This window comes from Selaginella moellendorffii, unplaced genomic scaffold, assembly GCF_000143415.4.
Source record: "Selaginella moellendorffii unplaced genomic scaffold, v1.0 SELMOscaffold_2, whole genome shotgun sequence".
Taxonomy (NCBI): domain Eukaryota; kingdom Viridiplantae; phylum Streptophyta; class Lycopodiopsida; order Selaginellales; family Selaginellaceae; genus Selaginella; species Selaginella moellendorffii.
The window spans coordinates 2,871,475-2,894,116 of record NW_003314263.1 but is presented as its reverse complement, the minus strand read 5'-3'; the positions used below and the strand labels follow the sequence as shown (position 1 = coordinate 2,894,116).

Genomic DNA, 22,642 nt, shown 5'->3' with positions numbered 1-22,642 from the left:
TGAAAAGAAGGCTTTTTTACCTCCACTAAATGATGGAGAAAGTATTCGCTCGCTGTAGCCACGAACAGGATTACTCGATCCACACCACTGACGGGGGGCAGCATATAAGTTTCCTTTGCCGCAATGCTCGATCCACCACTCGTTGGGAGCAACACATCAGGTTATGGAGTGCTCGTCGTCAAAGTCTGATAGTAACTTGTGCGAATGCGCTCGCCAAGACTTCTACTGACTTTGTAGGAGGTCAGAGTCGAGCGTTTTCGAGCGAGCGAGCGAGAGAGCTAAACTTCTCCATAGAATTTCCCTCGCTGGCCTATTTAATCCCCTGTGCTTGAGAGTGTCCCCGCGCAACACTTCCAGTGCCTGTACTGTATAGATTTTGTGGTCGATTCTCTATGACGAGCTAATGCGCAGCAGCTGGCGATGGATGTTTCAGCTGTTCTTCGGAGATTGGCGAAGAAGAGACCGTGTTACTACCACCTCCACATCCTCTACTTCGTCGGCCTCAGCCTGCTCGGGGCTCTCCTCCTCCGGAGCTTTGGAACGAGAGAAGGATCCACGCATAGCCACCTTAGCTTCCTGGACTGCTTCTACACGGCTGTGTCGGCGATGTGCCTCAGCGGACTCTCGAGTATTCAGATCGAGGACATTCCAGCGCCTGGCCAGGTGCTTGTCATGGTGCTGATGGTCCTGGGAGGCCAGGTTTTGTCATTGGTTGTCCCGCTGCTTGTCAAGAAGCACAGGTACTGCAAGATAGCCAGGATGGCATTGAGGCCCCGAGTAAAGAGCAAGAGCCTGTTTGAGTCGTTGTATAGAACTCTCTGCTTGCGATCCAATGACGACCTCTGGCTGGAGTCCTTGGCTTTCAGGCCAAACCTTCCCGAGTCTTTCAAAGTTGTCTTCCTTGAGCACCAAGCCATTTGTCACCTGGCTGACATTGTTGTGTGGTACTTGCTGGCTGTTCACTTGCTCGGTTTCGTCGTTGCATGGATTTCCATCCAGTGCTCTTCAAACGCCAAGTCGGTTCTTGAGAGCAAGACAATCAACCCGGGCTTCTTCGCGCTCTTTGCAACCATCTCGGCTTTCAACAACGTCGGCTTCGTGCTTACGAACGAAAACTTAGTCGCCTTCAACACGAACAGCGTTTTGCTTCTCGACCTCGGCCTCGTCATTCTGCTCGGTAACACCCTGTTCCCTGTTGCCTTGCGAGGAATTCTATGGCTGGTCCACCGCTACACCACAGGAACGAAGAAGGAAGTCTACACGCTCCTGCTAGAGCATCCCAGAAAATACTACTTACACCTGTTCCCCAAAACTGCAACGCTGTGGCTGTTACTGGCCGTCACAGGTTCCAATGCATTAGGGGGCCTCATCTTCTGCGCACTGGACTGGAACAACGAGGCGCTTGATGGACTACGCCCTGGTGAGAAGCTTGTCAATGGTCTCTTCCAGGCGTTCAGCACGCGCAGTGGTGGTATGAACTCGTTGAACCTCGTGGAGCTCTCGCAAGCCATGCTCTTCTTCTACTGCGTTATGATGTGAGTCGTTATCTGCTGAAGAGATCGTCATTGTCTATATACTTTGCAGGTATATCAAGCCGTACCCTGTGTTGCTGAGAGGAGAACAGAGCAGAGAAGATGATACCACACTATTGACACAGTCCAGACGAAACCTTGCAAACGACAACACCTTCCTGTTCCTTCTTGTGGTCTTCATCAGCATCTCTCTCAACAGCCAAATGGAAAAGGATCCCCGGAACTTCAACCTGTTCGCCATACTCTTCGAAGTTGCAAGGTTGGCCTCCCTTTTTATATCCTGTCATTTTCTCTCTCGCTGTTGTCTGCTCGTTCCTAAAGCCTTTCCCTGTTTTCGTCCCACATGCAGTGCCTACGGATGCGTCGGCTTGACTCTTGGATACAGCTGCAACTTGAGGCTCCAACCGGGCCATTGCAAGGACACCACGCTCAGCTTCTCAGGAACTTGGAACGCCCCAGGAAAAATGTTTATCATCGCTGTCATGTTCATTGGCCGCCACCGTGACCTTCCCCACCACATTGATTCCACAACCGACATGGAAAAAATATCCAGACTGTCGAGAAGGCCAAGCTTCATAGCTCTGACTCAGCCACCTGTTGTAGTACCAGAATCTACTCCTCCTGTTTGAAAGTCTTGCTAAAGTTGAGTCTTCCACATTTACATGCCCATACTGCTCCCTTTTGTTGACCCCGCTGCCTAAGTAGTCCGTCACAAGTAGCGAGACGCTAATGCTTTTTCTGCTTGCAATGCCCACAACGACCCTTCGTAAGGTCGGGCATACTTGAAAAAGCTTTCAGCCATTCCCTGTGTAAAAGGCAAAGCAGAAGAGAAAGCTAGGGTTTGAAAATGCCACTTGATAAAAAATGTGCATACCAATCCATTCGCAGACACAGCCTCAGAACTTCCTTCAGAGAAAAAGGACTTAACTCCACTTTTATGCTGCAGAAAACAACAGATTCTAAATCCGCAAGCAGTACAGGAAAAGAAAATCTTACAGCGGCTCGCTTGGGTGGAGGCCGGTTCAAAATCTTCTGTGCTCTATTCAATCGATCGTTGTAGTATTCATACGTTGTGGCACCGGGAGGAGCTTGATTTGGATCCTTCACATTGTTCTCTACCTGGAAAAAGTGAGACAAGATGCGTCAACCGTAGCGAACTGTTTAAAGTTTCCGGGAAGAATCAAGAATAAAAATCATACCTGGGTTTTAAAACCTTTATAATGTGGCCAGGCACCTCGCGAGTACTGGTCAAGATCAAACAGTAGCATTTTCTGCTTGCAGCATGGCTTCTCATCATTGGCTGTGGCGCTTTGTGGATTGTGATCGGGAATATGGCCCATGTAACCAGGGATTGGATATTTCCCGACCTTCCGCCTGGAAACGAGAAATTTCAAGCACAGAAATGAAGAGAAGTGATTACCTTGGCACCCGATCCTTTTGCTTGCGGATTTCTTCCGCAATGTGCCCTGTCCGTATCCATCGTCCCTGGATCCTGCAAGACGCGGCCATCACAGCGCTAAATCCCCGGCACGGCGGGCTTACCAGGAGAACTCCGGCGAGGACGCTTTCAATCCCGCTCCCGTCATCGCCAAACCGTCCCACACCAAGAACAAGAACCCTAGCTCACGCACGCGTGAAAGGGCGGGAATGTGCCACGCTGGTAGAATTTAAATCTCAAGCCCTAAAAACACAAACTGCCGCGAAAACACGATCACACGGAATTTCTTGTGGAGAAATTTTACCCCCCTCGATTCGCAAAGAGTCCTTGTTTTTATTACTTTCATGCGGGAGGCGCGAGGCCAAGCCATCCAATTTCTTCGTCGAGAGTGCGAATTTCTGCTGTAAAATTGTGACCATGGTGAATGGAGGTGAATTTGCTTTGAGCTTTTCTTACCTTGTTCCATCCTCGCGACAGAGCTCTCTTCCACCTCCTGGCGAAGCACAGGCTTGACGACGATGTTATTGTCCTGGAACATCTAGAGAACAAACACCACGAAAGTTTTAGCTTTTCTTCCATGCCTGGCACTAGATTGGGATTCACTGACCTGCAAAGCCATGACGACCTTCCACAAGATCTTGAACTGGGACTCCGTGGCGAGTTTCTCGACCGCCGCATCCTGGTAATTAAAAGCCAAGCAACAGTGATCGACTTAACGCCGATAAGAGAAATTGATTCTACCTTGACAATGCTACGAACTTGATGTTCCAGCTTGTCCAGCCGCTCGTGATCTCTAGAAAGAAAAATCATCCAGTTCCAGTTGAGACAGCGATGGTTTCCAGGGAAAAAATTTCACACCTTTCTCGGTCTCTATCAACCTGGTTTTCGGTCTTGATAAAGGTTGCGTATCCTGTTTCCTGGAGGCAAAAAGTAAAAAACTGTTTTACGAAACAAGATCATGAACCATAAAGTGCGAGTTCTCGCGATGCAGCTCGTGGAGATGGATGTAAGCGCTTTGAAGCTCCTCAATGCTTGCCTTGAGATTCTGGAAGGATAAAACCTCGTCAATGAAAAACCACTCAAAGTGATTGATATTAATACCTCGACTTGCGTTCTCATCCTTCTTTTGTCCTGGGATTCTTGCCACGCTTGATCGGAGTTTTGTGTCAGAGTCTCGGTTTCTGTTGGAGAGCTCCTCATTGTAGAAAGCGTACTGTTTGGAACACGAAACACTCAGTCCAAGTAATTCAGAACAACGAAAGCACAACAGACCTTTTGAGTTGCTCAACTTCTTGCTTGAGGCTTTTCATCTCGGCAGCCTCTGAAGCGGTCATGCCTCGGCAGCTATAGGCACCGTCCGGGAGTTTGTCTCCTGGACTCCAGCCAGGAGGTGGAAGCCAGAAGGGGTCTTCAATGCCGGCAGACTTGCGAATCTCCATCAAAGAAGCATCTTCAAGCCAGTACTCGAGATTGCCTTCCGAGTTATGCCGCCTCCTAAAACGTTGGCCATCAGGTGTCGTTTTGTCCACCAAGTGCTTCAACAAGTGATCCAGCAAGCCAGTGTCGCCGATAAACTTCCGTGCGTCCTCTCGTAACACGGCTCTTGAGATCGCATTGCCAGGCCGGGCTCCTTTAGCACGCATAAGATCAATAAGCTTTTCCTGTGCACTCGCATATCTGTATCGATACAGTCAAGACAGCACTCGAAGTTTTCAAAACCGAGTCACTTACCGTCCAGCAGACCACCTTCCAAGCACATCTTTACGAACTTGAATGGCCGTACACCTCACTGGGGTCTTCTCGGGATGCGTTATCGAAGAGCCGCTGTTGAACCTGCTCACAGCGAGCTGAACGTTTTCGTTGATCTTCGAGACACGCGTTGATTTTCTTCGAACAGCCCAGCTCCTCGGGTTGTTTACAACAGGCTCTTTTTTGTCTTCAGCCAGCCAAAAGGACTCAAGGTGACCTTGATGGAGGAGCTCAGTGCAAGATATCGGTCGTATGAGGAGGTCCTCCGCGAGTTTTGCTGTTATCGTCACCTCCTCGTCTAGCTCCGGCTTCGTACCCATGATAGTCTCCGAGATAGTCTCCGAACTTCCCAGGGAGCACTTTTTTTCCGCGTTGCTCCGAAGAAACCTCTCCAACGAGGAACAACTGGGAAATCTGAGCTTCACTTCCTCGCTCGATACGCTCACCACCTACGTGCATTGTAAGTCTCATCTCTAGAAGATAAGAACGCAAAGTTTTTACCATCGCAACGCGAGATCTCAGTCGAGACGACGGGGAAGATGCCAGAGGCCGGCTAACTTCGTACACGACTCCAGCTCTTGGATGCTCAGCTACAAAGAAGACACCAAACGAATGAGAGAAACAAGAAAAAAGAACGACGAAGAGAAGCACTGCTTTGGTTCTTACCGGAGGTTTTCTCTACATAGAGCGTCAAAGCTAGATGCTGGTCGCGATCGTCCTCGAGCGGCTCTAGAAGCTTTCTCTTCCGGTTCTTTTGCTCAGAGCACCAAGGCAAGAGTTCTGCATTCTTCTCGATTTCGTCCTTGGCCTGGGATGAGAGCTCACATCCAAGAAAGAAATCCAAGCAAGAAGCGCTCACCTCTGGAAATGTATCCTGTGGAAATATTTCCTTGCCGCTCCCCTCTAGCGATCCAACAAGCGTCAAGAAGAGAAGAAAACACCGAAGTTCTTCGATCCATACCTTGATTTCCCATCGCCTGGAGCCAGTCCTCTGTCGACGGCCTCGAATTTCTCATCGCTCGGCTCCAATGCTGGAAAATTTTCGCTGTTAGAGCGCAGAATCCAGAGCGACGATCACCTGGACGCCAGAATCCCAGCTCCGGACGAGAATCAGCTTGCGCGCTCGAAATTTCTTCGAGCCTCCGCCCCTCCAACCCTATCTTGCTCGTCGCTAAAGCCCGACGAGGGCCTCCTATCACTTCTTCCTCGCACACTGGCTTTCACTTCCCATAGCTCTGTACGGTACGTACTTGGCCACCTTGAATTTCCAATTTCGGCCAGCCGTACTGGTCACTGGAATCTTCCCGCTTCACGGCAGCATATTCTCCCCGCGATAGCAACAGCTAACCGTGATACGCTTGGGCATCTTCGTGAAAAACTTAAGCTTCGTAGTAGAGAGTGTACTGTTTTAACGGACAGAAAGGCTAGCAAAAATTTTTTAAAGCCGTGCCTTCTCTATCCTTTTGCTCGATCTAAGCTCTTAGCCTTTGGAGCGACTAGTTAGATTCTTCGAGGTACATCGCTGATCATTGCCTGGAGGGAAAAACACGCATTAAAAGCTCATCTCTGGGATTATAAAACTACTACTGTGATTGAAAGTACTTACCTCGTCTACAGCAAAAAATTTAGCTACTAGGACGTCGAAGTTACGTCTGCAGCGTCTCGACGTTGTGTCCGATTTCGTGCCAGATTTTCTCGACCTCGTTCACGAAAGCTGCATTGGAAGAAATCGTCATCAATTTTTTAGCCAGGTTTGATATAAACCAGAGAAGTTTTTACTGCCTTGCCTGGGAACGAAGGATCCATGAGGCATTTCTGCGAAAACAGCGAAAGGAGTAGTTATAAAACGTCTTTGATTTCATCAAAGAGTTGCTCACGAGGATTTGCTCCTTGAGCTCCGGCCCTGAAGGTTTGGTGCTGATCAAAGAGTTGCTCGTATGGATTTGCTCTTTGAGCGCGGGTGCTGATGGCTTGTTACTGGATCCTGCTTAAGATAAACCAAAAAATTCTAGCTTAGAAAGCTCTGAGATTTCTTAAAGTTGTATCGAAGCGAAGTACCTGGGCATGGCAGTGCTAAGACTACCTCTGGATCCGGGAGAACAGACCCTGCTCCCGAGGTGTTGCTTCGGGCCCCGTTGGGACTGTTGGTTTCAATCACTTCCGGAATGAATTGGTCGGGAGCTCCTGGGGCTGTCCAGTCCATCTCGCTGTAGATTTTCGGGACCACGCTTTCTAGAGTACCCCTGGGAATGGACGCGGCAGCCTAGACAGAACAAGCAAGTTAAAACAAGAAAAACAATGATAAAATACAAAACAGTAGCACGTACTTCGAGGATCTTAAAGCATTTCGACGCTTCCTCGTCGTTCTCGAACCTCATTCCAAACTTGTATGTCTGCAAACAAAAAAAAAAAAAACGATCGTAGAATTGTTTTTTCTTTTCTAATCTCGGAGATTAAAAAATAAAAAATAAAATCGAACTCACCGTTCCAGAGATTGCGTAGCTTGCGAGAATGACTCGCGAGCTCCCAGTGGTACGAGGCCAAGCAAACGACAAGTCGGGAACACAGTGTTCTTCCTGGACAACAAGAAGATACAAAATAAACCATTTAGAAACCGTGGTTTTCTTACAAAAGCCAATGCCGGCCAAGCCAAAACAATAGAACGACTACGCGAAGCAAACAAACAACGCGCTATGCCAAGAAACTCACATAGACATTGCCATTGAGAACGATGGCCAGCGTCGCGGAGGCGCTGTTGATCGTGAGAGTAGCCGCCGACTTGGAGATGATCCAGGAGCCCGCCAAGAATCGCCGGTGAAGCCCCTCGAACGGCGGGACGAATTGCGCCAGCTCCACTTGCCATGCGATCCGAGCGTCGCTCATCTCGCTTGCCCCCAGCGCTCGAAGAACCCTAAAACGCAGTTTCCCGCCAAAACTTATGCTGGTAATATACCCGACAGTTTAGTTTTAAATTAAACGCGTCTTTGGCAAGCAATAGCTACGCGTTCTTCCCGGTTTTTAAAGCGAGCATTCTCTTCTTCCACATTACCTCATTCTTTCTTGGGGATTGATCGATCGATCACACAGCTTTGGTCAATTCTCGATTGATTGAGATCGATTACACAGCAGCGTTCTCAATTCTCGAGTGATTGACAAAGGCAAGATCTTTAGAACGAGGTAGTTCTTCAAGGATTCTCCAATGGGACGAGCAATGGCGTTACTTCTTCTCTTTTCCACGATCTTCTCCATCTCCAATTTCATCTCCAGCGCCCAAAACACCAATGCAAGTGCCTGTAAGTGCTCCAATCCAAGCGAGTCCTGCTGGCCCAGCGCCGACGCCTGGAAAGCCCTCAATTCCTCCATCGCTGGCCGGCTCCTCGTCCCAATCCCTGCCGCCCTCCCCTGCTACAAGGACACCTTTGACAACGCTTCGTGCTCCATCGCCATGTCCCGATGGTCCGACCCGAGCTGGCGGATCGACCAAGCCGCCGCCGTCCAGTACGCCAACTGGGAGCTCCTGGGCGAGGACGGCTGCCCGCTCAACACCACCGCGGCCAAGAACGGGCAGTGCCGGCGCGGGAATCTTCCAGAATATTCGGTCCGCGCGGCCACCGCCGGCGACGTCCAGGCGGCCGTGCGCTTCGCGGCGAAGTACCGCCTGAAGCTCAAGGTCAGAGGTGGCGCGCACAGCTACCACGGTCAAAGTACGGAAGCCGGGTCAATGGTCGTCTGGACCCGGGACCTGAGGAACATCAGCTTCAGCGACGACTTCAGGCCGGCGGGTTGCAGTGCTGGTCAACGCGGTCAGAGTGCGGTCAAGGTTCATGCAGGTGATGTTTGGGAGGATGTTTACCGTGCGGCAGACACACGGAAAGTTGTTGTTGTCGGGGCGATGTCGGGAACAGTGGCAGCGGCAGGGGGCTATGTTCAAGGTGGCGGGCATGGCCCGATCTCCCACATGTTTGGACTGGCGGCGGACAATGTTTTGGAGTTTGAGGTTGTGACTGCAGATGGGGAGCTTGTTGTCGCGAATGCATGCCAGAACCAGGACCTCTTCTGGGCCCTGCGGGGCGGAGGTGGCGGAACTTTTGGAGTTGTGGTATCCGCAACATACCGGACTTTCCCGGCTTTCAGTCGTGTGATCGGAACCTTTGTGAGCATCATCCCGGCGAATGCCCCTAGTCTCCTTGAGGTAACCCGGCACTTCATTGAGATCCAGGGTGCGCTATCGGATGAGAACTGGGCGGGTTACTTTGAGATCAGGCGCGAGAGGCTCTTTTTTGGATATCTCATTCCCAACGGCGAGGCGTCGCGAGTGAACGAAACCTTGGGTGGCTTTCTGAGCTATGTCCGGCAGCAGCAGGGGCTCACGATCCAGGTTGCAAACGTGAAGGAGTTTCCATCTTTTCTAGTTTGGAGACAAGCGGCGTCTTGCGCCTACTTCGGTGCACAATGCGTGGAGAGTACTGGCCACAACTTGCAGATTGCTTCCAGGCTGATACCACGCGAGACGATGGAGAAATCGTCGATGGAGCTTGCCCAGGCATTGGTGAATGTTCTTGACAATGGGATTGGGCGGATCATCGGCTGCTTTGTCGCGGGTGGAAAGGTGGCGGAGGAGCAAGACAACGCTGTGAATCCCGTGTGGAGGAAGGCTCTGTGGCAGCTTGTGTTGCCCACCTCTTGGCCGGAAGGGACGAGTTTGATGGAGCAAGACGTAAAGACCAAGGCACTCACGCATGCAAACAGCCTCCTACGTGATCTTACGCAAGAGTCCGGAGCTTATCTCAACGAGGCCGATTTCAACGAGCCTAACTGGCAAGAGTCATTCTTTGGAGTGAACTTTGAGAGGTTAAAGTCGATCAAAAAGGTGGTGGATCCAAACAAGCTTTTCAGGTGCCACAATTGTGTGGGAGATGATATAAATGTCTGTTAACTATAAACTCTTATTTCGTTTTGGATAAGAAATTGAATGGATAAGATTTTATGAACCCAAAAGGAGCCTTTTCGCTAGTAAAAAGGGTGTTACCTGTCTTATAAAACTGAGGCTTTGGTGTTTTGGTGTAATAGGGTTGTGAGAGCTTTACGGGTTTTAGAACAGCATGGCGATCGCAGCAACGATTATTGGAGTGGCTGGGAATGTTGTCGCAGCGTTGATGTTCTTGTCTTCGATGTATGTTTTCACTCTTTTTCTTGCTTCATGACCCCCTTTTCCCAATCTGATTCTTGCTTTTCCATTGCAGACTCACTTTCATAAGGATTGCAAAGAAGAAATCCACGGAATCCTTCTCCTCGGTGCCCTATATCGCCTCGCTCCTGAATTGTATTCTCTGGGTTCTGTATGGCTCGCCAATTAACAAAAACGCAACGCTGGTCGTCACCATCAATGGGCTTGGGACAGTTCTCAACGTGATCTACGTCTTGCTTTTCTTGTTCTACGCGAGGAAATCGCCCAAGGCACTGGTAAGGATTTGTTTTGAGGGTTGATCGAATCGCTTTGCCAACTTTGCCCCTTTTGAATTTGCAGAAAAGAGCATCCCTTTATACGTTTTCGTGCTTGGCGATCATGGCGGCCGTGGGCTTTGGCATAAGTCTCGGAATCCATAGTAAAGACACGAGGATTACAATCTTTGGAGTTCTTTGCATCGTCCTCAACATCGCGATGTATTGGTCACCTTTGTCCGTGATGGTAAGTTGGCGGATTAAAACCTTAACTTTCCTTGTTATCATCGCTAATCACAAAACCTCTGTCTTGCAGTACCGGATTTTCAAGACCAAAAGCGTCGAGTTCTTACCTTTTTACCTGTGCTTGACCGTCTTCATCAACAGTGCCCTGTGGTTTGCGTACGCGCTCTTGAAGCACGACATTTACATACTGGTAAGTTTTCTGCAGTAAAGGCCAAAATATTTACAGGGAATTAACATCGAGTTTTGCCCAATTCAGGTTCCCAATGTTCTTGGACTAGCCGGAGGCGCCGTCCAGCTCTTTTGCCACTACATATATTACAAACCCGGTAACTTGCTGACGTGGCAGGTGCCCGACGAGAAGGAAGCTGAAGAGAGTGAATCCCCGGATTTGGAGAGTGGAATCGAGTTACCCAAGCAAAATGGGAAATTTGTTGACGTAGCTCTGAACACCTCTCCCACGGCAACGCAATCGTGAAAACCTTTAGAGTAAAGGTTGACAACCTTTTAGAGTAAATTCATTTGTAAATTCATTTCATAGTTTGTATTGTAAGAATAAGGTTTATGGCGTAATGCCAAATGGAAACACTGGGAGCTTTGAAAGATCTCCGTGTATTTCCCCAGTATTCAAGATCTGGTGCATTTTCCCAAGATTATGTATACTAACTAACTCAAGGGCTTTGGGTTCTTATTTGTTCATATTTTGGAAATATATATATCATATCTATATATTCTATATATTCTCAATTTAAATAAAAAAACAAATGATTAAATGTTATTTCTTCTAAATTAAAGGTTTCTCAAAATTAGCCATATATAAATTGCTAATTTAATATATACAAATTGAATAAAATACACATATTTTAGTGAAAATATACTTTTGATATTATTTATTGTGAAAAAATAAAATTCTTGGATATTCTGGGATATTCTACTAACTAATGGTTGGTATTTATTTAAATTAATCTTGTATTATAATATATAAACACAAAAAGTATAGTTGTAATTCAAATGAAGGATAAAATGTGTCATAAAGATATAATAAACATTTAATATTATATGTTTACAAAATATAAAGTTAACTGAGGAATTTCAAAATTACTACATATATATATATATAAAGTTTTTAAATACAAATATTTAAAAAACAACTTTAAACTTTTTCAAAATGACAAAATGTGATCAATAATATTTTTCATTCTCAATCACATATTTGCTTTAATGATTTGTTCTTTATTTATTGTTTTTTAGTTTTTTAAAATATTTTGACATTATTTCTTTTGAGAAGAACTAAGTAGGATCAAGTTTATGATATCCAGAAATTTGTTGAAGAAAAACTCTTAGCTTTATACATTTTAGTTCTTTTTTTCTTAAATGATAAATGCTTTGTCTAAATTTGAATTAAAATATTAAATCAAATATAGATAGATTTTGAACAAAAGTACTTGATAGAATTTTTTAGTAACCATAATTTATAACCTAATTAGTTATCATCTAAATGTACATATTCATGTAAACATATAATGGAATAAATAACTAATATTTACTTAATGTGTTTAAAATTTTAATTTTAATTTAGAAACCTATTTAAAATATTACTAGTAGAAATAATTTATATAATATCAGCTTTTGCTAAAATAATATAAAGAGAAGCAAAAAGTATTATTATTACAGCTACAAAGATATGTTAGGATCAAAAAATTCATAAAAATTGGAACTTAAAATTTAACACTATTGAAATAGCAATGGATTATATGTATTATATATCACATTTTAATACAAAATTATCTTTATTTTTTATTAAAATTTAAAACTAATAAAAATATATTTAAAATTGTGAATAATATAAGCATAAACTAAAGTCTATTAAATAGAAGTAAGTGTTATAAATAGTACATGTAATGATATTTTTTTCATTTTTCATGAGTTATTTAAGAAAATGATCATATATTACTTATTAGTATCAATTAGTACAATTATTAATAAAATTGTTAAATATTTTAGCTAATATTGTTAAATGCATTTTAATTATTAATTATTATTTATTAAATTTTTTGTTTAGATTATACAGCAAATTGACCTAATTAACTGTCATGTCCCAGCCAGCTGAAATGGATCTACTATACTTTTACCATTTAACCATGTAATTTACCGTACGGCACGGCTATCATTGTCTGTATGCGTCGTGAGTATTGGCCATGGCGCAATGTGGTCGCTTCTCTGTTCCATTGAGGCGAAGGCTCTCATTAGCCTGCTCTAGGGGAGAGCGCAAGAGCCCTAAGCGCGGTACCGCTGCGCCAATGGCGCTGGTCAGGGTTAGCCCGGAGCGATGCGATGCGATCGATATGGAGCTCAAGCAATCATCGCCGAGGTGTGGCCAGTTCTATCGCCGGCGCCGGCGGCCGCAGGCTCTCCGTGTGGAGCCGATCCAGACGAAGATTTGCAGCGAGTCGGGTAAAATCTCTCGTCTTTCTCGCATTGCGTAATTTGGATCTTTCTTGGCCGATCGATCGTGCAGAGGGAGAAGACTGCGAGAAAGATCTCAGCGAGAGGCAGATCAAATGGGGAACGCGCAAGAAAATCAAATACACGACCAATCCGGACGAGAACCTCCAGATCGTCGTCAAGGGCTGCTCCAAATCGCTGCTGAAAGTTCCCAAGGACATGCAAGGACGCTGGTCGAATGAAAGGTACAAATCTACAGATTGGGGATTTTGGAACGAGCATTCAAGCTCCTTTCTTGTTTTCTTTCTTTTTCCTTTGCGATTTCTTCAGGTATTCTGCCGCTCAAGAGAGTCTCGTCCTGATCCTCCACGAGAAAGGAGCGACCCCGGGAGCTCCAATTGCGAGGCATGTCCTGAGAGACGAGGCGAGGAAATTCATTGGCGACACTGGGCTTTTGGATCATCTTCTAAAGCACATGAGCGACCGGGTGGTGGTGAGGGACCAACGATTTCGACGACGCCACAATCCCGAAGGCGTGATGGAGTACTGGCTCGAGGATGCGAGCTTCATGGAGCTGAGGAAAGATGCCAACGTAAGTGATCCTTGGTGGATTCCGCCTCCTGGATGGAAGAAGGGCGATCCTACCATCACGAACGTTGAGGGAGAGATAAGAGCACTTAAGGTGGGCTTTGATGGCCTTCGAAGGTATGGAGCTTGTCGATTTTCTCGTAAACTTTGACGTTCTAAGTTCTGGTTTTGTGCTGCTAGCGAGATGCATCAAGTACAAGAATCGTCGAGCGAGTCTTCACACGAAGCGATAAAATCTCTCAAGGAAGAGGTAGAGCTCTTGCGAAGGTCGGGTCCCGTGCTGGAAACGTCTAGTTTGTAACTTCCTTTCGTTGTCTTTCTCGCAGTGAAGTGCAGCAGCTGCAAGGAAAACCTGTCGAGAGACTGGATGGCCTGGAGACTCAAGTTCGTAAGATGATGGAGGTATACTCTCATTTCATTTATAGCTTAAAACAAATCGTTTTCGCAGGAAGGCAAACTCCGCCAGGAGCTCCAGATCGTGGAGAAGCTGACGCTCGATACTCAGTTCGCAAACATGTGGAAGACCGTCATTACAATTCAGGTAAGTTACAATCGAGTTCCACGTCCAAGTGCGTAACAAAATGGTCGTGTTCATCCAGGAAAAGCTGGCGGGCATGGAACGCTTGGAGAACTCTCGGTACCAGCAGCGCAGCGTCTTCTCTCCCTGCGTTATACAATCCCCCAGCGACCAGAAGGAGCACGCCTTCAAGCTATGCAGGCCACCAGGGACGTTTCTCATGCCTCCGGCCTCGACTCCCAGTGGCAGCAGGGGGCCCTCGTACCGAGTGGAAGACATCCTCTCCCCGAGATCCTCCTCGGACTCGGAAGTGACGATGGAAACGAACAAACCATTCATCGATCCGGTGGTGAGCAGGCACCAGATGTTCCTCACGGCGGCGGTCCAGGCACTCCAGGACAATAGCTTCCAGCATCAGCAGCATCAGCAGCAGCAGCCAGACAGCTCTTCCTCCTGGCTTGGACTCGCGGGATCTCCGAGCTTTGAGCTGCTCCAAGCTCGCCAGAGCTAGCTCTCATCGTTATCCGCCACCACCACCGCAATTTTGGACTCTATAACGTACTTAAGAGATGACTTTGTACATAACGAGACGAGACGAGGCGAGTGAGGAACCAAAATGGAAACGAAACAGGGTACCTTAGAAACAAGAGAGAACCATATCGTTCATAAAACTTGATGACACAAGTCACGACTTTTGCAATACAACGCACCAATTCGATTTGTCAAAGAAGTGATCAACGATTACGGCACCATCGATCGATGAAACCAACCTGCACAGCAGCCGTGAATGATCGAAAGAGAAAACCAAACTGAGAAGAAAGAGACTTACCTTTCGAGCTCGCCTCTGACGAAGACATGGTAGTATCGGTTGTAGACAACGGCGCTCTTCTTATCGTCCTTCCTCGCGAAGCCACTCACGACCGCCTCCGCGGAGCCGGCGATCTCCGCGCGATGGTAAGGCAAGTGCCACGGTACGAAGTACTCTTGCTGCTCTTCCAGATTTTCAGCGCTAACCATTCCAGCCTCTCCTTCGGCTTCGTCGATCTTTGCTAGAGATGGCGACGACGTCGCTGGAAAGCTCTTGCTTTTACCACCCCCGTCCATGTCCCCGACCCATCCTTCCACGCATTTCTCATCCAGAGGAGTCCATTTCTTGACGAGTCCTTTGTCTTCCTGTTCCGCGGCCCACACTGTGACCAGCACCTTGCCTCCGGTGCTCACTATCCTCAGAAGCTCTACGATTGCTTTCCTCCGCCTCTTCTCGGTGCTAAGGTGGTGGAGCACGGCGATCGAGATGGCCGCGTCGTAGCAGCCTGTTCTAAACGGTAAGTTGACAGCATCCGCGACGAAAACTTCGTGGCCTCTCCGTGCGCAGATGGAGATGAGCTGCGGACTCACATCGCAGCCGACGAAGAAGCAGCTGTCGTTGAGGCCCAAGTACTTCCCGTTTCCACAGCCAGCGTCGATGACCATTGAGCTCGGGGGCAGCGAGTCGAGGAAAGCGGCAACTCTGGGCCACTTTGCAAACCTTGTGGAGCTGAAGTGTGGAGCAATGGCGTTGTAGACTTTGTGAACGAAAGTTTTCTCTATTTCCGGCGTTGCGAGGTCATCTGGATCGGCTTCTTCTTGATCAACACTTTCAACTATCTCTGCAGCTCCAGAGTCGGACTGAGAATGGCACTGAGAATCGCAATACTGCCGAAAGTTGCAACGACAGGGGCCATGACGAACCTGCAAAGATGGTCGCAAGGAGAGTTACTTTGAAGAGACAAACCAAACCTTTCGGAATGTATAGGAGACTCTTCTCGACTCTCGCGGGACGCTCTGACCAGATACGAGATCAAACTACACAGTCGACATGAAGCGTTAGCAAGGAAACGAAGAGTACGAGATAACAGACCTTGTGATGCGGTATATAGTGGTGCCATCCATACCGTGACTCTCCGGATAGAATCAGCAATGATCTTTGCGGAAGGAACAACGCCTTTCTTTCAAACTCCGGCGACACACCTTCGCTCGCGTACTTCCTGAACTCCATGACACAAGGGCCAGCCAGAGAAAGAGAGATTATTGAGCCTTGGAACGCGGAGTGAGTGTCAATGTGCGGGGACAAGCCAACACCACGAGGATATTCATTAACCTATGAAAGAAAGAAAGACTCGAAAGTTTTGAGACGACGACACAAACTTGCAAGAGCAAAACGTACCGTAAGTTGGTCGAAAGGAAACGTCGCCTCGGAGGTTTCCTGGAGCTCAGCAATCGAGGAAATCTTCTCGAGCAATGGCTGGAGAAAGTCTGGGAACTCCCCCAAAAACTTGGAGGTGTCCACATTTCTTGCCTGGAGAAACAATTGAGTTTTTAGAAGATCGCAAGAGATAAAAACGAAAGGAGTACGTTGTATAGAAACTCGTATCCATAATGCTGGACTCGACGCTTCGCAAGAGCTTGCCACGGCCTAGCATCGACCTCTTGAAGGAGTCTCTGGAAAAAAAAATTAAAAAATCCGATGAAAGATCTCTACAACTGGAGATCCAAGAAAGTTTTTGATTCTCACCTCTTCTTCCCGCGATGATATAAACTCCGTCAGCAAAGAGAGGCCTGGAATTCCCAGCTCCTGAGCCGAGGTGCTCACTGGTACCTCAACCAACTAGCGAAGAAAATCTTGTCAAAGACGAGTAACGAATTCCTCAATACTCGAGAAGAACAGAGAGTCTCAATTGGCATACCTTGATTCTCTCACGAGGAACTGCGAATTCGATCACCAGCGCGCGCTCCCCGAGCGCTCCACAGCATTGCCGATTCCACGCATCCCTGGCCGCCGCCGCATCCGCCTCCCTCTCAAACGACACGATGACCCTAGCCTTGCTCGAATCCGCGGCGCAAGCATCCAGCACCGGCCCAAACTCGGAGAATGCCGCCTTCACGGATTCCAGAGCTATCCCCAAGCAATTCGCGACATAGAGATGGCGCGTGGCTCCCACAGCTCGTGCAAAGCCCTCCATCCTCAAGAACCCTAAACCCAGAGCTAGAAAGAATCAACGGCTTGGAACCTGACACCTGAAAACATCGAATCTACACCGTCCGTCAGGGCAAAATTTAAAATCAGCCGTTGGATGCAAACGGGCATCCTAGGTGGCATCTTGCGAGCCGTGGATTCTATCAGGGTGAGAAATTTTGAGGGTTTTGTTTGCTCGCCATAGCCAGGGTTGAATCGCAATGCCGCCATTCCAGCGCTTCGCGATCGCAATCGCGCTCGCGCTCTTGATCGTAGCAAAGGTCGATGCGCAAGTGGCACGGAAGGAGAATATCAAGTACCTGGGCTGCGCGGTGTGCGAGCAGATCTCCAAGCAGCTGTTCGAGAAGGTTTCGGAGAAGAAATCGATCAAGAAGAAGGTGAGAAAAAGGCAAGAAAATCTAGTGCCGGGGCTGATCGCGTCTGGCAGCTCTCAGAATTCGAGATTATCGAGCTAGCGGAGAATATCTGCAATGTCAAGAAGCGGGAAAGCGAATGGATGTTCTTCCTGGATATCGTGCGAGAAGGAAACAAACTCAAGGTAGATTCTTCTCCTTTTCTTTTCTGTGAGATGATGGACTTGTGCTCTGGATCTCAGCTCGTGGAGCAGCCGGAAGAAGGAGAATGCAACACCAAATGCAGGACGATCGAACGAACGTGCCAAGAAGTATGAATTTTTCTTTTCTTATTTCACGAGATATTTAGAACGACAAGGAAAATTCTTTGTAGGTGATCGGAGACCATGACACCGATATCGCGGAGTTTATCCACACACACTTACGCGATCTATCGGAAGAGGCCATTTTCAAGTCACTTTGCAAAGAAGTCACCAAGTCCTGCTCATCCAAACTACCAGCGCTTCCGAAAGTAAGTTTTGCCTTTTCTAAGCCTCCAAACACGATGAAAATGCCTGCTTTCCAGACGCTAGATTTGGGAGAGCCCTTCACGCCAAAGCCCACCAAGGACGCGGACATGGCTAGACTGATGCGTTCCATGGGTGTAAGTTTTAGACCTTCATAGCCAAGCGCTCGATTCTTTACTCTATATGTTTTCATGGTTTTCACAGGACATGCCTGGAGGACAAGGAATGAAAATGTATTCCAAGGACGATCTCATGAACATGAACAACTATCCGGCTGGTGACCCCGACGATGACGATGACGACGACGATACCGACGAAGGAAGCAAGCTTCAATCACTTCTTAAGGTTCTCAAACTTGCCTTTTCTTTCATTGTCTCGGTGCTAAAAGATTTCCAAAACTCCGCAGAAGCAAAACTTGAAGAACCCTGCGAATCCAAAGAACCAACCCAAGCGAAGCATGCTAACTCAAGTTCTCGATCACGTACAATCCATTGGCCGTGACACGCTGAGCAGTGCGAGGAAAACGAAGGACAAAGTAACCAAGTATGTCAAGCGATGGTGGCGGAGAGCCAAGTCCTCTAAGCAGCGCCAGGCCCAAAAGGTGGATCTTTGATGAAGTGAGCTTTACGAGAGCAAGATTTCCGAGGCAGCGGCGGCTAGCAGCACCGATCCCAGCGCCGCCAGCGCCAGAACATCGTTTAACTTAATAGAGAGCCTGCTCAAGAAGTAGAGCTTGTGTTCTTCGGGATTGCCTTTGAAACCTCGAGCTATCATAGCCTGGGATAAACAAAGCTTTCAACGATGACAAAGGAAGATTTGCGTCCTACCTCGGTTATATGCTCGGCATGAATGAAGAGATTTTTGAACAAGCGACTTACGAGTGTCCCAAGATCTGCCAAGAAAGGAAAGCTCGAGTTTTCAATGAAAGAGAAGCGCAAACTTACGTTCTAGAGTCTCTCGCAGCTTCAACGATTTCCACTGCACGCCCCGCGAAGCCACGGCCAAGGCAATGTTTCGCACCTGGAAGTGAGTGGAAATCCATCACGCTCGCTCCGAAAAACCTCTCGGGGTAACGTACCTCGTCGAAGACAAGACCAGTGAATCTAAGCGACAGTAGCAAAGTGAGTATCATCTCGTCCACAGCAACGCCGACTCTTTGAAGTGGACGAAGAAACCATCGCAGCCCGGCTGCTAGATCCTCTGGAGTGGTCGTAGCGATACAAAGACTGGCACTTTGGAGCACCTGGAAACAAAGAAACATGAGCGTTTGCTCTGAAGAGACTACGAAAGCTTACCGTGAATGATAAACACGCAGCCGTGGTAGCGAGTGCTACACCTTTGGTCGTGAGCTGGAAAGGCCCAAGCTTGAAGAAAACGTAGGAGTAGCGATTCAGAGCTGGAGGCAGCGGAGGCAATGAATCCACACTCGGTGGTGGTGTTCGAACTTGCATGATCGGTGTGACACCATCTGTCGTCAAAGCTGCCATCACGAAAAGCAATCCACAGAGCAATGTTGTTCTTCCCAACTGGTCCTGTGAATCGAGAGAGAAACGCTGGATGTTACTGGAGATTTCAAGGAAGAAAAAAAGGGACGCTAGAAACGAACCTGCCATACTCTCTTTGGAAGACACGAAACAGCTGCTGTGGAGAGGAGGGCGACCACGCCTAGTCGAAATACTGCGTGTGCTCGCGAAGATAAAACGATCAAGCCAAGTAACCAAGCCTGCAAGCTCAAACCTGATTTAAACGGGTTACCATCACGAAGAACAGTAGAAGAGAAAACTCTCTACAAAGAGTATAAGCACGCGAAGAACCCGCGGAAGAAAAGAAGAGAGATCACGATGATCCAAGCAAAAGTTGGCAAGAAAAACCACAAAAGATAGACTTAATCACGAATCATCCAAGCACGAAGAGAAAAGAGAATTTTCCACAAAACTATCATCCAAGCACGAAGAACAAAGAGAAAAAAGAGAAAAAGATAACAAAGGAAACTACGCAAGAAAAAGAGAATTTGCCACGTCCAAGCACGAAGAACACTACAAGCTAGAAGGGAAAAAGAAGAAAAAGAAACCTGTTTAACTCGGGGATCCAGCGAATGCAAGACCGTAACTGGAGAAGAAATGTACTGCGCCAGCGGCGACGATGTCGCAGTGGCCACCATTCTCACAATCCGCGCACCGATGGGCTCCTGATTGCCCAGACTCTTGGCCCAATCCGCAAAACCCCGACCCCGGGACTGCGCCGCAGCAGCGATCGTGAAGCGGCAATGGCGCTTGCAGCTAATCCACACTGGAACCGTCACAAAATCCCTGGCAAAGATGGAAGAAGAGGAGAAGCAGTGGAGCGCATTGGCGCCCGGCGCAAGAAGAGACATCGCTCAAGAATTTAGGGTTCTTGGCACAATGATACATTTTTAGGGCTCTTCAATCAAACAGGGGAAAGAGGTGCGTTCTAGACTCTCGATTCCAGTCCATGGCCGGGGCCAGATAGGAGATTCCAGCTAAGGCATGGCGCTGAGGCGCTGTGCGCGGCGTGGGATCGTGGGAGCTCTCGCAGCCGATGCCATCGCCTTTTCTTCTTCGTCTAGGGTTCTATCCCAGCCGGGCAGCAGCTGGGAGCTTCGATCGGCGCTATTCTCGACGATCTGCGCGCCCAGAGCCGCCGAATCGACGCTCCTCCCGTGGAAGAGATCCATCTCCCTATTGCGGCAGCGCCGTGGAGTGGCCACCGACCACTCCACCGAGACGACGTTCGCGGAGAAATGGAGGATCGCGCAAGAGAAGATGAAGCAGGCAGTGATGGAGAAGCCGCGAGCAGTGGTGGAATCCGTGAAGAACAGCGAATTCGCCGAGGGGACGAAGGGAGCGCTATCGGCTGTGTCAGCTCCAGTGGCCAAGACGCTTGTGAGCTATCGGGAAGCTCTCAAGCTCCAGATCGAAGCGTTTTGGAGGAGGAACTACTTGGTTGTGGTGGGAGCGGTGGGGCTGGCCGCTTGCCTTCTCCTGTGGAAGGTGATGTTTGGGATCGCGAGCTTGTTCGTCTCGCTCTCGGAAGGGATGGCCAAGTATGGATTTCTCGCATTGGCAGCAGCAATGGTCACCTTCAGTGTAAGAGCTCAGTGCTTCCATCTTTGATCTTCTTCCTCCATTGTGAGTTTGTATGCTTTTCCTCGTTCTCGTTTTCTATCTTCCATCTTTTCTTTGATGTTCTTCCTACATTGTGAGTTTTCTAGCCTTTGAGCTTCTATCTTCCATTTCTTCATCTGCCATTTTGAGTTTCTATGTTTTTCCTCCTCGTTTCTCCGGGGCTTCATCTTCCATCTTTTCTTCCTTCTTCTGCCATTGTGAGTTTTTATGTTTTTCCTCGTTCTCGGAGCTTCTATCTTCTTTTCTTTCTTCTCCCATGGTGAGTTTCTAGCCTCTTCCTCGTTTTCGTTTCTTTGGAGCTTATCTTTTCTTTGATTTTCTTCCTCCATTGTGAGTTTCTATGCTTTTCATCGTTCTCGTTCTTTCGGAGCTTCTATCTTCCATCTTTTCTTTGACCTCAGTCATTTCTATTGTTCTCGTTTCTTGAGAGCTTCAATTTCCTCCATTTTGAGTTTCCAGCCTTTTCCTTGTTCTCGTTTCTTTCTATTTCTCCATTCTGACTTTCTATACTTTTCCTCGTCCGAGTTTCACTTTTCCTCGTTCTCTTTGATTTGCTTCCTCCATTGTGAGGTTCTTCGTCGTTCGTTTGTAGTTTTTGGTTTTGTTTTTAGTTTCTTTCCATATTCTAGGAAACTATTATAGCTATCGTGGCTTCCTCTCTTCTTTTCATTCTCTCCTTGGTTCTAGTTTTGTTCTTGTTCTCGTGCACTAACTTAGTTCCTTTGCTTCTGGCGCAGGGAATGGTTTTGAAAGCGAGATACACGATAAATCCCGATGCAGTCTACAGAATTGCGATGCGTAGGCTCAACACTTCTGCGGACGTGCTCAAGGCGCTCGGCGCTCCTCTCTCCGGGACAGACATTCGTGCCTACGTGATGACCGGAGGTGGCCTCCGGATCAACAACTTGAAGCCTCGAGTGAGCAGCAAGCGGTGTTTTCTAATCTTCCCCATCCAAGGATCGGAGAAGCGAGGACTCGTGAGCATCGAGACGAAGAAGAAACAAGGCCAGGCAAGTTCTCTCGTCGTCTTTCGGAAGTCGCTTCGATTCTTCACTCAGATTTTTCATTTTTCTTCCAGTTTTCCCTCATCCTTTCTTCGCTTCTCTTCTTAAAGTTTCGTTCGTTCTCCAATGCTATTCTCCTATCTTTCTGCTAATCTCAGTATGACTAACTTTCCTTCGTTCGTCTTCCAGTATGACTTCAAGCTTCTAGCAGTTGACATCGCCGGGCACGAAGGAAGGATCTACGTCGCCGGCGACGAGGCCGAGTATAAGATTGGCGGTGGCCTCATTGCCGAGCTGCGAGATCCAATCGTCAAGGCGATGGCAGCACAGAACGAGTTTGAGGCTCAAGACGATAAAGAGGAGAAAGAGATGGAGGAGGCGCCTGCGTTGAAAGCTAGTGAGAGCTGATTCCTCACAACATCGTCTTTCTTTTTTTGTAGGTTTTCAGAGACATCAAAAAATAAATCCTTGTGTTTTTTCATGAGAGATGATTTGTAGTCGAGAGTTGAGATCTTTTGTTCTAGTATTGTTCCAAACCATCTCTTAGAGCAAAGGAGCGCTCCTCTGCAAACATGTCCTTGAGCAACTTATATGCAGTTCTTTTTTGTTCTTCATTACCTTTGAATCAGATAAATGCAGCATGGATTGCTCTATACATTTTCA

At 47.7% G+C, this 22,642-nt stretch overlaps 9 protein-coding genes across 9 annotated transcripts; 5 read left to right on the top strand and 4 right to left on the bottom strand.

The window, feature by feature from the left end:
• The first annotated feature begins 25 nt into the window (after nucleotides 1-25).
• LOC9661333 (sodium transporter HKT1) lies at nucleotides 26-2,205 on the top strand. Its single transcript, XM_024664542.1, has 3 exons — nucleotides 26-1,535; nucleotides 1,585-1,791; nucleotides 1,882-2,205. Exons 1-3 carry the CDS (start codon nucleotides 421-423, stop codon nucleotides 2,159-2,161), a joined length of 1,602 nt encoding a protein of 533 aa, XP_024520310.1. The 5' UTR covers nucleotides 26-420; the 3' UTR covers nucleotides 2,162-2,205.
• LOC9661332 lies at nucleotides 2,200-3,120 on the bottom strand. Its single transcript, XM_002962562.2, has 6 exons — nucleotides 3,075-3,120; nucleotides 2,953-3,024; nucleotides 2,732-2,906; nucleotides 2,529-2,651; nucleotides 2,407-2,472; nucleotides 2,200-2,337 (listed from the first exon to the last, which is right to left on the bottom strand). Exons 1-6 carry the CDS (start codon nucleotides 3,116-3,118, stop codon nucleotides 2,242-2,244), a joined length of 576 nt encoding a protein of 191 aa, XP_002962608.1. The 5' UTR covers nucleotides 3,119-3,120; the 3' UTR covers nucleotides 2,200-2,241.
• Nucleotides 3,121-6,086: 2,966 nt separating this feature from the next.
• Nucleotides 6,087-7,619, bottom strand: LOC9643215. Its single transcript, XM_024662292.1, has 8 exons — nucleotides 7,429-7,619; nucleotides 7,203-7,295; nucleotides 7,047-7,112; nucleotides 6,778-6,982; nucleotides 6,597-6,703; nucleotides 6,507-6,534; nucleotides 6,326-6,433; nucleotides 6,087-6,252 (listed from the first exon to the last, which is right to left on the bottom strand). The coding sequence occupies exons 1-7, from the start codon at nucleotides 7,600-7,602 to the stop codon at nucleotides 6,366-6,368; spliced, it is 741 nt and encodes a 246-aa protein (XP_024518060.1). The 5' UTR covers nucleotides 7,603-7,619; the 3' UTR covers nucleotides 6,087-6,252; nucleotides 6,326-6,365.
• A 311-nt stretch (nucleotides 7,620-7,930) lies between these two features.
• LOC9643213 (uncharacterized FAD-linked oxidoreductase ARB_02478) lies at nucleotides 7,931-10,882 on the top strand. Its single transcript, XM_024660861.1, has 4 exons — nucleotides 7,931-9,615; nucleotides 9,963-10,182; nucleotides 10,478-10,597; nucleotides 10,754-10,882. The coding sequence occupies exons 1-4, from the start codon at nucleotides 7,931-7,933 to the stop codon at nucleotides 10,880-10,882; spliced, it is 2,154 nt and encodes a 717-aa protein (XP_024516629.1).
• Nucleotides 10,883-12,666: 1,784 nt separating this feature from the next.
• Nucleotides 12,667-14,681, top strand: LOC9661331 (protein DYAD). The gene is made up of 7 exons (XM_002962956.2): nucleotides 12,667-12,858; nucleotides 12,923-13,094; nucleotides 13,180-13,554; nucleotides 13,618-13,704; nucleotides 13,764-13,839; nucleotides 13,886-13,978; nucleotides 14,037-14,681. Exons 1-7 carry the CDS (start codon nucleotides 12,705-12,707, stop codon nucleotides 14,463-14,465), a joined length of 1,386 nt encoding a protein of 461 aa, XP_002963002.2. The 5' UTR covers nucleotides 12,667-12,704; the 3' UTR covers nucleotides 14,466-14,681.
• LOC9643212 (alkylated DNA repair protein alkB homolog 8) lies at nucleotides 14,595-16,957 on the bottom strand. The gene is made up of 8 exons (XM_002962559.2): nucleotides 16,681-16,957; nucleotides 16,509-16,601; nucleotides 16,349-16,435; nucleotides 16,161-16,292; nucleotides 15,855-16,094; nucleotides 15,734-15,799; nucleotides 14,784-15,685; nucleotides 14,595-14,724 (listed from the first exon to the last, which is right to left on the bottom strand). Exons 1-8 carry the CDS (start codon nucleotides 16,954-16,956, stop codon nucleotides 14,640-14,642), a joined length of 1,881 nt encoding a protein of 626 aa, XP_002962605.2. The 5' UTR covers nucleotide 16,957; the 3' UTR covers nucleotides 14,595-14,639.
• Nucleotides 16,958-17,121: 164 nt separating this feature from the next.
• Nucleotides 17,122-18,570, top strand: LOC9661329. Its single transcript, XM_024662045.1, has 7 exons — nucleotides 17,122-17,347; nucleotides 17,398-17,508; nucleotides 17,566-17,634; nucleotides 17,697-17,834; nucleotides 17,889-17,966; nucleotides 18,034-18,174; nucleotides 18,236-18,570. The coding sequence occupies exons 1-7, from the start codon at nucleotides 17,171-17,173 to the stop codon at nucleotides 18,440-18,442; spliced, it is 921 nt and encodes a 306-aa protein (XP_024517813.1). The 5' UTR covers nucleotides 17,122-17,170; the 3' UTR covers nucleotides 18,443-18,570.
• LOC9643211 (protein ABCI12, chloroplastic) lies at nucleotides 18,438-20,225 on the bottom strand. The gene is made up of 7 exons (XM_002962558.2): nucleotides 19,901-20,225; nucleotides 19,436-19,552; nucleotides 19,125-19,361; nucleotides 18,908-19,072; nucleotides 18,774-18,849; nucleotides 18,657-18,721; nucleotides 18,438-18,606 (listed from the first exon to the last, which is right to left on the bottom strand). The coding sequence occupies exons 1-7, from the start codon at nucleotides 20,201-20,203 to the stop codon at nucleotides 18,454-18,456; spliced, it is 1,116 nt and encodes a 371-aa protein (XP_002962604.1). The 5' UTR covers nucleotides 20,204-20,225; the 3' UTR covers nucleotides 18,438-18,453.
• A 28-nt stretch (nucleotides 20,226-20,253) lies between these two features.
• LOC9643210 lies at nucleotides 20,254-22,465 on the top strand. The gene is made up of 3 exons (XM_024662036.1): nucleotides 20,254-20,936; nucleotides 21,713-21,985; nucleotides 22,169-22,465. The coding sequence occupies exons 1-3, from the start codon at nucleotides 20,337-20,339 to the stop codon at nucleotides 22,385-22,387; spliced, it is 1,092 nt and encodes a 363-aa protein (XP_024517804.1). The 5' UTR covers nucleotides 20,254-20,336; the 3' UTR covers nucleotides 22,388-22,465.
• The last annotated feature ends 177 nt before the right edge of the window (nucleotides 22,466-22,642 follow it).

Bases quoted from the DNA above. Each gene is read 5' to 3' on its own strand.
- LOC9661333 (XM_024664542.1), top strand. From the start codon at position 421: ATGGATGTTTCAGCTGTTCTTCGGAGATTGGCGAAGAAGAGACCGTGT. The intron at 1,536-1,584 runs GTGAGTCGTTAT...TATACTTTGCAG, and splicing joins TTCTTCTACTGCGTTATGAT to GTATATCAAGCCGTACCCTG. The intron at 1,792-1,881 runs GTTGGCCTCCCT...TCCCACATGCAG, and splicing joins ATACTCTTCGAAGTTGCAAG to TGCCTACGGATGCGTCGGCT.
- LOC9661332 (XM_002962562.2), bottom strand. From the start codon at position 3,118: ATGACGGGAGCGGGATTGAAAGCGTCCTCGCCGGAGTTCTCCTG. The intron at 3,025-3,074 runs GTAAGCCCGCCG...CGCGTCTTGCAG, and splicing joins TCCTCGCCGGAGTTCTCCTG to GATCCAGGGACGATGGATAC. The intron at 2,338-2,406 runs GTATGCACATTT...CCTTTTACACAG, and splicing joins CTGTGTCTGCGAATGGATTG to GGAATGGCTGAAAGCTTTTT.
- LOC9643215 (XM_024662292.1), bottom strand. From the start codon at position 7,602: ATGAGCGACGCTCGGATCGCATGGCAAGTGGAGCTGGCGCAATTCGTC. The intron at 7,296-7,428 runs GTGAGTTTCTTG...CTTGTTGTCCAG, and splicing joins TTCTCAATGGCAATGTCTAT to GAAGAACACTGTGTTCCCGA. The intron at 6,983-7,046 runs GTACGTGCTACT...TGTTCTGTCTAG, and splicing joins AATGCTTTAAGATCCTCGAA to GCTGCCGCGTCCATTCCCAG.
- LOC9643213 (XM_024660861.1), top strand. From the start codon at position 7,931: ATGGCGTTACTTCTTCTCTTTTCCACGATCTTCTCCATCTCCAATTTC. The intron at 10,183-10,477 runs GTAAGGATTTGT...TCTGTCTTGCAG, and splicing joins GGAAATCGCCCAAGGCACTG to TACCGGATTTTCAAGACCAA. The intron at 10,598-10,753 runs GTAAGTTTTCTG...CTGACGTGGCAG, and splicing joins AGCACGACATTTACATACTG to GTGCCCGACGAGAAGGAAGC.
- LOC9661331 (XM_002962956.2), top strand. From the start codon at position 12,705: ATGGCGCTGGTCAGGGTTAGCCCGGAGCGATGCGATGCGATCGATATG. The intron at 12,859-12,922 runs GTAAAATCTCTC...TCGATCGTGCAG, and splicing joins GAAGATTTGCAGCGAGTCGG to AGGGAGAAGACTGCGAGAAA. The intron at 13,705-13,763 runs GTCGGGTCCCGT...TCTTTCTCGCAG, and splicing joins GAGGTAGAGCTCTTGCGAAG to TGAAGTGCAGCAGCTGCAAG.
- LOC9643212 (XM_002962559.2), bottom strand. From the start codon at position 16,956: ATGGAGGGCTTTGCACGAGCTGTGGGAGCCACGCGCCATCTCTATGTC. The intron at 16,095-16,160 runs GTACGTTTTGCT...TTTCTTTCATAG, and splicing joins TTCCTTTCGACCAACTTACG to GTTAATGAATATCCTCGTGG. The intron at 14,725-14,783 runs GTAAGTCTCTTT...GCTGCTGTGCAG, and splicing joins GTCAGAGGCGAGCTCGAAAG to GTTGGTTTCATCGATCGATG.
- LOC9661329 (XM_024662045.1), top strand. From the start codon at position 17,171: ATGCCGCCATTCCAGCGCTTCGCGATCGCAATCGCGCTCGCGCTCTTG. The intron at 17,509-17,565 runs GTAGATTCTTCT...TCTGGATCTCAG, and splicing joins GAGAAGGAAACAAACTCAAG to CTCGTGGAGCAGCCGGAAGA. The intron at 17,967-18,033 runs GTAAGTTTTAGA...TGGTTTTCACAG, and splicing joins GACTGATGCGTTCCATGGGT to GACATGCCTGGAGGACAAGG.
- LOC9643211 (XM_002962558.2), bottom strand. From the start codon at position 20,203: ATGTCTCTTCTTGCGCCGGGCGCCAATGCGCTCCACTGCTTCTCCTCT. The intron at 18,850-18,907 runs GTACGTTACCCC...ACTCACTTCCAG, and splicing joins CTGGTCTTGTCTTCGACGAG to GTGCGAAACATTGCCTTGGC. The intron at 18,607-18,656 runs GTAGGACGCAAA...TGTTTATCCCAG, and splicing joins ATGCCGAGCATATAACCGAG to GCTATGATAGCTCGAGGTTT.
- LOC9643210 (XM_024662036.1), top strand. From the start codon at position 20,337: ATGGCGCTGAGGCGCTGTGCGCGGCGTGGGATCGTGGGAGCTCTCGCA. The intron at 20,937-21,712 runs GTAAGAGCTCAG...CTTCTGGCGCAG, and splicing joins CAGCAATGGTCACCTTCAGT to GGAATGGTTTTGAAAGCGAG. The intron at 21,986-22,168 runs GCAAGTTCTCTC...TTCGTCTTCCAG, and splicing joins CGAAGAAGAAACAAGGCCAG to TATGACTTCAAGCTTCTAGC.